Raw genomic sequence first — 12,510 nt, 5'->3', positions numbered from 1 at the left:
CCCCCCCCCCCCCGCCTCTATGAGGGTGCTCCCCACCCACTCACTCCTGCCTTCCCGCCCTGGCATGCCCCTACAATGGGGCATCAAATCCCCTTAGACCCAAGGGCCGCTTTTCCCACTTATGTTCAACAATGCCATCCTCTGACACATATGTGTCTGGAGCCATGGGTCCCTCCATGCATACTCTTTGGTTGGTGGTCCAGTCCCCGGGAGCTCCGGCTGGTTGACACTGTTGCTCCCCCAAATGGGGCTGCAAACCCTGAGGTTGACCTTGAACTCCTGATCTTCTTCTCTCTACTACCCAAGTGTTAGCTTTGCTAGTGTGCACCACCATACATAGAATAATTTTTATGTGAATGTCAGATACTGTGAATTGTATTTTGTTTTATGCTAAATGTTTTATATTCCTATAAATATTCTTGAAAATTATGGTATTATATGAAAATTTTTACTTCTTTCAGGATTTGTTTTTAATATTTTTATTATTATTATTTTTTTGGGGGGGGGTTGAGACAGGGTTTCTCTGTGTAGCTCTGGCTGTCTTGGAACTCACTTTGTAGACCAGGCTGGCCTCAAACTCAGAAATCCGCCTGCCTCTGCCTCCGAGTGCTGGGATTAAAGGTGTGCGCCACCATGTCCGACTTTTAATATTTGTTTGGCAGGACATAAATGAATGTTTATAGTTAGTAATTTCCCATTACTGAGGCAAGCCTTTTTTTTGAATAACCAATTCCCCATGAAGTTAAAGTTTTCAGTCCGTCTGCTAGGAGCTTATATTATTTGTGGTCTTATATAATTGCTGAATTTGTGTCCTCTAGTTTTTTATAGTCTTTTCCTTGGCTCATTTCTTTATAAGCCCACACTAAAGAGCAAGTGCTCTGCTGAATAGACAGAGGATGCCCTCTGTAGGTCTCTGGAGTTGTATGCTTTGAACCCTTACCGCCTTGGTCTTTTCAGACAGTTGGGTCCATCCTGTCAACTCAAGGAATCTTCTGGATTCTGCTTAGGCTTGCCCTCCTGAATTATACATGCATACATACACACACACACACACACATACATACATACACATACACACATACATACATACACACATACATACATACACACATACATACATACATACATACATGAATATCAGAAACAGTTTCATTGGGATGGGTAATCATTTTGTTTCTCATTTTTTTCCAAGGATCACTATACTTTATTTACTGATGTTCAACATCTGGAAAACTGTTGGTTCCTATTTTGTAGTGTTTGCAGGGGCTAGTTAATTTAGTTGTTTCAAACATAAAAGTAAACCTGGTTCCTGTTATTCCATCTTGGGATGAAGTCTGAGTCTCTTTTTTGAGTTGGAATTGATTCCTCTTAAAAATTCTTTCAACTAACTCTAAATATATTTCTTTTTTGTCTTATATACCTTTAGTGTCTTATTTTCCTGTCACCACAGTATTCCTTTAGCTCTTCAGGCATTTCACTGTGTTTAGGAGGTTGGTTGAATTAACTCTGAGATGTGAGTGAACATCATATGTATAATGCATGCACAGTGCACAGAAGAGGGAATCAAGATGTAATAGCAGAAAGGGGTGTGTGCATGTGGGCGGGCTGTGTGTGCATGTATATGAGTGCAGGGTGTGTGTGTGTGTGTGTGTGTGTGTGTGTGTGTGTGTTGAGCCTAGAACTTCATGCATGCGTGCAAATTCTCTACCACTGAACTGTCACTCCAGCTCATCTAAGATTCTTTAGATCTTCAAACTGTTATCATCTGGTCTTGTAGTGTGTGATCAGAGAGTTCCTGTTAGAAATGAGGCAAGTAAAGATTTAAACAACTACCACAGAGTTATGCAAGTACATTCTAAAACGTTAATTACAGAGCAGCTTTTCTTTCATATCAATGGAAATTCACTGCAACACACTGATATTTATAAACCTATGTTTTTATTAAAATGAGAGAGCACCTTAGTTTTAATGCATCCACTTAGTGGTTACATAACCTTATTTAAATCTGTTCATTTCTGAACAATTGTTCTTCTATAAAATGAGACTAATACTACCACAATCCTGAAAGGATTGTATAGAATATATGCAAAGTGCACTTTAAACTAGCATCTTTTAGGATTTTTTTATTACAAGCCAATTATTACTATCTTCTATATAGTAGAAGGTCCCATACGTATGTATTTATCTTTATATTTATATACATACATATACACACACACATATATATACACATACATATACATTTAATCACAATGTAAAACTTACTGTTACAGTTGGTGTTTATTTCTTCTTCATTGAAAAGTAAAGTGACCCATTATGAATTATAAGTCATTGAAGAAAATATATTGTCTATATAAAGGAAAAGACTATAAGGTGACCTACTAATAAAAGGCTGTCGTCCATAGGACATATGTTGCTNTATGATCAAGTTATACTTCAAAACCATTTGAGTATATTGTAACAAGTAAGTCAATCTTTAACAGTTTTTGGTTTTGATCTTATTTTTTTCAAGGAAGGGTCTCACTATGTAGTCTTGGCTATTCCAGAACTTACTAGATAGATCAGGTTGCCCTTAAACTCACAGAGATCTACCTGCCTGGGATTAAAAGTGTGTGCCATCATACCTGACTTACTAACATAACAGCTTATGAAAAATTATGTTTCTACTTTTTCAAATGTAACCTTTCTTTTCCCTAACAAGTAGGATAGTAGTAATTTAAATAGTTAAGAAATATCCCTCCCCTCCCCCAAAAAAAAACAAAACCAAAAAAAAAAAAAAAGATGATGCGAGGCGTGGTGGCGCACGCCTTTGATCCCAGCACTTGGGAGGCAGGCAGGTGGATTTCTGAGTTCGAGGCCAGCCTGGTCTACAAAGTAAGTTCCAGGACAGCCAAGGCTACACAGAGAAACCCTGTCTCGAAAAACCAAAAAATAAAATAAAATAAAATAAAACCAAAGAAATATCCCTCAATTAATTTTTTCAGTAATGACATTTAAATGGTTCTTATATTAAATATTATATTTGTTGAGGAATGGCAAATCCTTAGAACTAGTTTTAGCTTTTCATTTTCTTTTAGTTTGTTAAAACTTAAAACTATCCCCATTTTCTCCAACATTTAAATGAGATTTACAATCAGATGTCATAAGACAGCCAATTAAAATTTTCAGGATACTTGGTAGTCATTTGGTTTACTAAATTAACACATGGCTTAGAGAAATTAAGCCCATTTTTTTGTAGTCTAATAGTAATAAAGAGTTTTAATTTTGTCTATATTTTAATGCAAATGTGATGTAAATCACAAAAAATATATGATGCAGAATTTTCTGGAGAAGACACCCACGTTTTCCTAGTGACTGCGAAGACAAGTAACTAGGATGTCCTACTGGTCAGCTTCCAAGGTTGAGTGCACTGCAGAAAGCATTCCTGTAAACTGGGGCTGTTGTGTCACATTATCCTGCTCAGAAGTGCTTGGTTGGAGTGGAAGTTCTGTTTGCAGCAGAGGACCTCTTGCCTCTTCTTGCCTGAGTTTAATCTTTTCTATTTCTAGAGTTAATAATCCTACTTTAGAATTAGACTGGAAGAGCTCACANACTGGTTGGAGCATGAAAGGTAGCATGTAGTGTTATAATTTACCGTTTCTCTCTAGGCAGACAAACATAATTAAATCATCTGTGGTTTTTCTCTATATCAATTCCAAATCTTCCAGAACTGTAAGGAATCTTGCTGTGTCATACAATGGAAAGTGATCTAATCATCGAGTAATCTACCAGAGAACTTTGGATGTAAAAATGTTTTTAATGTGTTTTGCAGATGTCAGTGACCTTTTGAAATTGTACCCCGCCCCGCTTGATTGAAATTAATGAGCAAGATTACTTGAGTATACCTGGAGGAACTTTTTATTGCAGCAAATCATTATTGCTATAATGAGATTACTTACAGAAATCCAGTTCCCACATAGTGCATGCTTTTGTTGAGATGTGGTGTGTTATTAATAGTTATAAGCAGCATTATTTTAAAATAATTTAATTATTAATTATTAAAAACTGAACATAATTTTACTGTATATAATTTGGATGCTGCTTGGTTCAAGAAGTAAAAGGTGTTTAAACAAACTGGCTTAAAGTTTTATACACAATATGTTAGTATTTTGTGTGGTGTTTTTCTGAATATTTTCTTCCAGTGCTTACCAATTACTCTAAATTATATTATCATCTCCATGGAATACTGCATATAGTAGTAGCATAGCCAGGCTTATTGAAGCTGTTTCTTTCTACTTAAAGAAACAAAATTCTGATTGACTCTGATCTGTTTCTTTCAGAAAAGTCACCACCCAGATAATGGATTTTATAGATCAGATTGCTTAGTGTGGATATCATGGTAACAATACAGGAAGTATTGTTAATTTCTCACTCCCACCAAGTGGTCATGACTACTGAAGAAAGAATCTTTTAAAACTACAACAGAGTTCACTTGGGTACCTCTTATGGAAATCCTGATTTTGTTTTTAACTTTTGGTAATTTTTTACTAAAGTCATGAACAAGCAGAGGGCTTGTCCTGTCAGGCAAACACACTCTAGTGAGAATGTCTAGAAGAGGATCNATTCTGCACAGCCGGACCCAGTGGCTGCTGTTGGGCCTTGCTTTGCTCTTCAGTTTAGTATTATTTATGTACCTCCTGGAATGTGCCCCCCAGACTGATGGAAATGCTTCTCTTCCTGGTGTTCTTAGAGAAAATTATGGTAAAGAATATTACCAAGCCCTCCTGCAGGAGCAAGAAGAACATTACCAAACCAGGGCAACCAGTCTGAAACGCCAGATTGCCCAGCTAAAGCAAGAACTACAAGATATGAGTGAGAAGATGAGAGCCTTGCAAGAGAGAAAGAAGCTAGGGGCTAACGGCATAGGCTATCCTGGCAACAGAGAGCAGACACCCAGTGACCTCTTAGAGTTTCTTCACTCCCAGATCGACAGAGCTGAAGTTAGCGTAGGGGCCAAACTCCCCAGTGAGTATGGAGTCGTTCCCTTTGAAAGTTTTACTTTAATGAAAGTATTTCAGTTGGAAATGGGTCTCACTCGCCATCCTGAAGAAAAGCCAGTTAGAAAAGACAAACGAGATGAATTGGTAGAAGTTATTGAAGCTGGCTTGGAGGTCATTAATAATCCTGATGAAGATGACGAACAGGAAGATGAGGAGGGCCCCCTTGGAGAGAAGCTGATATTTAATGAAAATGACTTCATAGAAGGTAATGTGAAAAATATGTTGGTAAGATCCTTGCAAGTTGTCATCTGACCTCCATATGTGTATACAGACATGCAAATAGAAAAACATTTTTTAATCTTTTGATAAATTCTTATGTTAGTATGACAGCATTCTAGTAGCATATGTGAATATGTCATTACTTCCACAGTATTAAGGCATTTATATTTTTATCCACTTAATTTCACCAAAAATTTGACCTGGCTTTTGGACAAAGTTAAAATGAGATCATAATAAAAACAAGAATAAGAATTAGGAAAACAGAATAAGTCTAAGTCTAAATATAAGAATACCACATTGAAGGGCTCTTGTGGGCCGTGTGGTTTGCATTCCTCTCTTATCTGCTGTTGACGTTCCTCTTATGGGTTTTTTTAATAGATGAACTAAGGTTCAAAATGTGAGAACTGTTTGATAAGGAAGGAAAGCTAGTGCAGTGGGTCAGTGGTTGTTCCGTCTTTAGAGAAGTAAATGGTCTCAGCATCAAGAGGAATACACAATTTTACACTTGGAAACAAAGAAATAGCACATTTCATAATACAGCTTGCAAAATGGATATGAGGTCTTTCCTTTAGATGTGTGTGAGTGCTTTGTCTGCATGTATAGTGTACCTCATGTGTGCAGTGCTTGCAGAGACCAGAGGGAGGTGTCTGGTTCCTTGGCATTGGACTTACAGTGCTAAGAATCAAACTTGGATCCTCTTGAAGAGCAGCTGGTGCCCTTGACCACTGAGCCANCTCTCCAGCCACAGCATATGGTTTGAAGATGCTATATAGCTCAAAGGTCATATAAATTTTAGATATTTATTGGGTTTTTTAAAAGAAATAGATGTATATTCCTGCCTGTCTCTATACTAATGCCCACTGCTAGGCATTTCCATTCCACTGCAAACAAAACCGTTTTGGCTACAAGTGGATTTTAAAAGCTTGTTTTGCTGTATTCTATACACAACCTACCACATACAGCATTTTGTTGGACTTCAAACCATCAAAGCTATCACTGGTATGATTTCTGAAGTTTGTCAGGCACGCCATTCTGCTTTGTGTGGGCATTTTGGCCATCTTCTTCCTATGACCCCTTTTTCTGCTACCACGTCATGATAANTTTTATTAGTTGTTTCTCTCAAAATTCTTCCAAGTTTCTGGNACGCTTAGGGTTTTTTTGTTTTTTTGTTTTTGTTTTTGTTTTTTTTTATTTCACAGCAGAATTGAAAGCTGCAGATGAAATAGGACAGTTGAGTAGCATGTGGCACGTCCTCATTCCCACTCTTCCTTAAAGGCAGGACATTATGACAGCTGTGCACTCTGCCGCTTCTGCTCCTAATTCCCCTTAGCTCCTGTAGACTCCGCCTTTTACTTCTCCTCCACTGTGCNGTGATTGTCTTCTAAGCTACTAGCAACCACGAAGCAACTTCCATTCCTCTTCCAGGCATTAGTGTAAATGGCATTCCTTCCAGGAACGGCCTCTAACCTCAAGCCTAAAATAGCAGTGCTTTCCGTGTGTGCTTGTCACCTCTATAATGCGCCCGCTGTCACGGCACTTGCTGCGTTATAGGGTGTTGCCCACCTCCTGGTTGATTTTTCTGTCTAGACTGGAAGCTTTAGGAGAGTTGGGGTAAGTCTAACCTTTCTCTCCTGAGTATTACACTTTAAAAAAAAATTCATATTGCCCAGGCAACCACCATCCTTCTTTTCTAAACACATCCCAAATCATTGTATTGAAATTTATACTAGTATTCTTTGAATACACACATATAAAAGAGAGACACACAATATATACATGTGCATATATTTATATATGATGTGCACATGATATCATTAGTGTTTATCTTTCTGACTTCCTCACTGGACTGGCCCTTCCTCATAACTGAGACCACATGGTCTCTGAATCATNAGTGACTAACATGAAAGTATTTAATTCATTTTTGTTGAATTGAACCAAGTAATACAAGTTTTGACTCTTGGACTCAGAATTTAATATNTCAGAAGCAACTTGTTTAGCGCTGTGGCAATATGGTTTGGTATAAGGGGAAGGAGTTGTGTGTAAAAAGGAGTAACTACTGTAGCGGGTTATTTTTGTGGATTGAATAATGTAGCAAAGCTTTTTTTTTTTTTTTTTTTTTTACAAACCTTTTCTTCTAAAGAGTAGCTGTTTCCACAAACAGATAAAATCCCTGTCGTCTGCTTAGTACTTTGGATCCCTGCCTGAGTGAAATCTGTATTCCTCTTGAATTTAAATGCTGACATGAACTTGTTTTTGTTCCAAACTCTTTGCTTTAGGCTATTATCGCACTGAGAGAGACAAAGGCACACAGTATGAACTGTTTTTTAAGAAAGCAGACCTTATGGAGTACAGACATGTGACCCTCTTCCGCCCTTTTGGACCTCTCATGAAAGTGAAGAATGAGCTGATCGANATCACAAGATCAGTTATTAATATCATTGTGCCACTTGCGGAGAGGACAGAGGCGTTTTCACAGTTTATGCAGAACTTCAGGTAACTCAGAGCTCGCAGATTTGGCTGAGTTCTTTACCTTACTCTGTGCAGACTCACTTCAGTTATCTTCACCAAGTATAATTACTCCGAGCTATAGAATAACTATATAAGCTTATAGGGTATTTTTAGATTTTTATTTTTCTCAAAGCATGNATGCTGCATTATGTTTCTTGACAGTTTGAACTGACATAAATCTGAGGGTGACAACTACTTGGAGACTCAATTTGATGACTTTATAATTGTGTTTGAATTTAAGATAAGCTGAACTTTTAAAAAAGATTTATGTGTATGAGTTTCTACTTTCATGTATTATGTGGACAACATGTGTACAGTGCCCACGGAGGCCAGAAGAAGCCATCACATCCCCTGGAACTGGAGTTATAGGTGGTTGTGAGCCTCTGTGTAGGTGCTGGGAACCAAATCCGGGTCCTGTGCTAGAGCAACCAGTGTTCTTAACCACTGAGCCATCTCTCTAACCCAGAAAGTTGAACTTTTAAAAGTCAACTATATTGAAGACTAATTTATGTACAATAAAAATTCCATATAGTCTAAAGATAATGTAATGGGTATTTGAAGGTTAAGTCATGTTTTCGTGACTTTTGACAAATGTGTAAACTCACAAACCACCTCAATGAAAAGCTAGAACATTGCCCTCTGCCAGTAAAATCTCTTGACAGCAATATGAATTTTGGTTTGTTTGTTTATTTGTCTTTTTTTTTTTTTTTTTGAGTCAGGGTTTCTCTGNGTAGCCCTGGCTGTCCTGGAACTCACTCTGTAGACCAGGCTGGCCTCAAACTCAGAAATCTGCCTGCCTCTGTCTCCCAAGTGCTGGGACTAAAGGTGTGCACCACCACTGCCTGGCAATTTGAATTTTAAGATTGAAATAAAACTTAAAAATGCAATCATTCAACTAAAAGTAGGAGAACTTACGTCTTTCTTCTTTGCCATCAAGTTATACTTTAAAATACTAAGTGTTAAAGTTATGTTAGAAAAAACATTTAAGGAAAATGCTGCCTTTTTGTTTGAATTTAACAATTGCTATGTTTTAATACTCTAATTTTACTCCTTCTTTATTTTCCTATTTTAAAGTTAGCTAACTCTATCCTATGGTAGAATATCCAGAAGTCATGTTTCCAACTGAGTTTTGCCTGTTTGAAATAGCTCCATGAGATATGATTGCCATCAACTGGTNAAAGTTGCTTTTATTGCTATCGCTTTAAGAGACCGCATTACCCTCTTTAGTAAGTAAGCTGTGTCCTGGTAGCCGTGTCTTGGTCACAGGTATCGTCACTGTATACCAGCCACTAGCTAATTTTTATGAATTTTGTTCCATTTGAGAACAGCCTCTTGATCTGAGATAGTCATTTATTTATTTGGTTCTGAACTGATTGGGCATACTTCCTTAAAGCAATCCCACTGCAGATGTTCCAATAATGTTTTGAAATATGGCAATAAAGTAGCCATCGCCCTCAATGGGTCGTATTCACTGGCCCACAGACTTTGTGCTTTGCTGTAATATCTCCAACACTTGAGTGGTATCATCACTTTAATATTAACTTACTACTGCATGCGATTGCATTCTGTATTGATAATGTCTTACTTATTTTCTTGCCAAAACTTCATGTGATAGATTTCTGAATAAGTGGTGCTTTGTATGTTTTCTTGAACAAATTTTATTTTTCAATTCTGTTAGAGATGTTTGTATTCATCAAGACAAGAGGATTCATCTCACCGTTGTGTATTTTGGGAAAGAAGGACTATCTAAAGTCAAGTCTATTCTAGAATCTGTCTCAAGGTTGGTAAGCCAAAACATAGTGAAGTCCATAATGCTAGGTGTTAAAGTGTGTGAGAAGAATGAGAATTTCAGATACGTAGTGTTGTTTTAAAATCTGGCTGAGGGGCTGGGCAGATGCTCAGTCAGCACAGTGCCACTGTATAAGCATGAGCACCTGAGCCTGAGTCCTCAGAGCCCATGGCAAGCTGGGCATGGAAGCAGGCATGTGTAACCATGTTCTTGTGACAAGACGGCAGGCAGAGACAGAATCTCCAGAAGTGCACAAGCCAACTGAAGTGTTCAGTGACAAACAGAAACCCTGTCTTAAACAATATAGAAGGAAAGAGTAACACCCAATATTGTTCTGATATTTACATGCATGCACACAAATGTGCACACACACNTACATGCATACACATCATACATATACATACATTACATTACACACACAAAGCTGTCTGGGCATGTATATGTGGATGGCCGGTAATGATAGTAAGTTTTTCATCTTATGTGACTCTACAATCCATCTTCCTTATTGCTTAGCAGGCAGCCTGGGGTGATCAGGATTGTCTGTGATCTACCTACTTNCCCCCTTTGCTGTATTCTTACAGGTTCTGTTTGCTTTTCTAAATCTTATCTCTGCTTTGATACCATCATCTTACCTTTCTTCCTTCCTGCATACCCATGCTTCTGCTCTCTCCCTGCTTGTGGACGTTGTACATCGTGGTGCGCACTAGGCTCCGCACCACGATCTTTACAATTCCCACCCAGTTCTGCAGTACACAAGTACACAGTTTTTATTTTCTTAATGTAAATATGCTGCATTATGTTAGGCTGGTTGTCCACTCTTACTACACATAACCTGCATATCTTTCATGGCTTTTTTATCTTTCTGCTGGTTGGTTTCATTTTTTTTTNAATTATTCAGCTACTGTATTGAGTCCCACCTACTGTATTCCAGGTATGCTGCTTGAAAGTCTAACTCAGGCAATGAAAAGACATAACTGAGAGAGTAGAGCCTGTCCCTGTCCTGCAAGGGCTCTCACAGCCTTGATGGACATAAATGTGACTCTCCACATCATGGTGGCCCTCTGTGAGCTCAGAACCACACCATTTTCTTAGCCCCTGGGCCTACGATCTGAGAGCCATGTATCTTTTTACTGCTAATTGTCTCTGCTGAGTCGCTTTCTATTTGGGACCTTTTCTCTGTCTCCCTCTGGCTGATGCCACAGCCTGACCCCAGCCCTCACTTCCCTGCACCCCACTCCCCACTTTATTGCTTTCAGTCACCTACCAAGCACCAGTCATTTTCCCTGGTGGATTACTGAAACCGCCTCCCTGTGTTGTCAAGATTCTTCTGTAGAAAATGGTAGAGAAACTTGAGCCTGCTTAAGGAGAATATGAGTAATATTGAAGGATCTTGGCTACCTCCCAGAAGTGACAGTGCAAGTAAGTTTGGAGAAGAAAATAACAGAAATAACTTTGGAGCCTGAAGGACTAGAATCAGACACTTGACTGCCATGAAAAATTTCCATGGTTTTGTCTGTTTTCTACATGTTGACTTCATTCTNCTGCTGCAGATTGGCTTCCTCCACATGATGAGGGACACTGGCTCACATCTTCTCAGAGTTTTCATCAGAGAGCTTCAGTGGAGAAAATCCCAGGGAAGGATGTCTTCCCCACCCTTGAGCTACTCAGTCATTCTGCTGAGTGGAGTGGAGAATTCACAGTTGGCCACACATAAGCCTAGTCCTTAGCCTAGGGAAATACTGCTGAAGGGTAGGTAGATGAGCCATAGTCTGTGATCAGGGCATCCAGGCTGGAAGTGGGCAATTTCTCAAAAAGAAGGGAGAGATTTATATACCGTAAGATGGAGAGGAGAGTCTGGGTACCCCGAGCACTTGAGTCACTCCATGTGTTGTATGAGTCTTCGATTTTTTTCTTTCCATTACCATGCTGTCCTGTTCTAAGAGCAGGCTTCCTCACAGGCCCCCAAGTTCAGTGGTTCTCTAGTAAGTGCCTGCGGTACCTAGGGGGCTTACTAAAGCTGAAAGCTGACTCTGCTCCTTGCTTCTAAGTCAGCAACTCGAGGGTAGCTCGAGAGCTTGCCATCAGATGACTTGAGGCCTTCCCTGTGAAAGCCACTGACTAGAAACCCTGCTGGCTTCTCCTTCCTTTTCAGGTACTAACACAGTTGTTTGACCTGGGATGGATGGTGCGCTCAGTCTGGCTTTCCTCTTTCTTCCTGTTGTAGGGCCCCTTGGTGTGACCCTCTTCACTGTTCCTTCCCATATGCTTAATCTGACCCAGCTACTTTCTCTAAAGTGTTCTNTGCTGTTTTACCTCTGCGCTTCTGAGAATCGTCTGAAATGGCCTTCTACTTGCAGGCACTGACTTTGAGATTCTACCAAGATAGAATTCAAGTTCCCCATCCGACATTTAGCTACTGTAGGCACAAGCAATCTCTTCCTGAAACCACGGTTTGTTCATTAATTCAGCAAATATTTATTGAACTACTTGTGAGGGCCAACGCATCATATTAATGAACCCAAAATCTATTTTGAATGAGTAGGTAGTATCATGCCACATGATACTAAGGGAAGAGCCACGGAAGAGAGGATAGAGGTTAGAGAGCCTCCTTCCTACGTGCTATCAGGGAGGAGCCTCTGACAATGGAACGTTTGTGTGAGTGAGGACCTTGAAGAGGCTAGGAGAGCACTGTGTGTCTCATTGGTATAGAATGCATTGTTGCTTACCAGAAACTGGCTGTGTTGCTATGTGTCTGTGNTTTTTTTCACAGTGCATTTTTTAAGATCTCAAAAGGCAATGCACCTTTTAAAATTCGTACCATTAGCATGTCGCTTCAAATGTGGGCATTTGGTGAAAATCTATTCCTGATAATGAACAAATGCAAGAAGCTGAAGATTTCCTCCCCCAATGTGAATATAGAGCCAACATAATAAGTTATTTGAGCGTGGTGGCGCA

The 12,510-nt window shown here is 39.2% G+C and overlaps 1 protein-coding gene across 1 annotated transcript in view; it reads left to right on the top strand.

Annotated features, from left to right (window-relative positions):
* Csgalnact2 (chondroitin sulfate N-acetylgalactosaminyltransferase 2) overlaps nucleotides 1-12,510 on the top strand; it is a 34,361-nt gene that overhangs the window by 8,373 nt on the left and 13,478 nt on the right. The window contains exons 2-4 of the mRNA XM_021164143.2: nucleotides 4,320-5,244; nucleotides 7,535-7,751; nucleotides 9,445-9,546. Of these exons, the coding sequence (XP_021019802.1) occupies nucleotides 4,584-5,244; nucleotides 7,535-7,751; nucleotides 9,445-9,546 (980 nt within the window). The 5' untranslated portion in view covers nucleotides 4,320-4,583. The remainder of the gene's footprint in view (nucleotides 1-4,319; nucleotides 5,245-7,534; nucleotides 7,752-9,444; nucleotides 9,547-12,510) is intronic.

Source organism: Mus caroli, chromosome 6 (assembly GCF_900094665.2).
Source record: "Mus caroli chromosome 6, CAROLI_EIJ_v1.1, whole genome shotgun sequence".
NCBI lineage: Eukaryota > Metazoa > Chordata > Mammalia > Rodentia > Muridae > Mus > Mus caroli.
The sequence above is the reverse complement of the archived record's forward strand: the minus strand, read 5'-3'. Positions and strand labels throughout refer to the sequence as shown.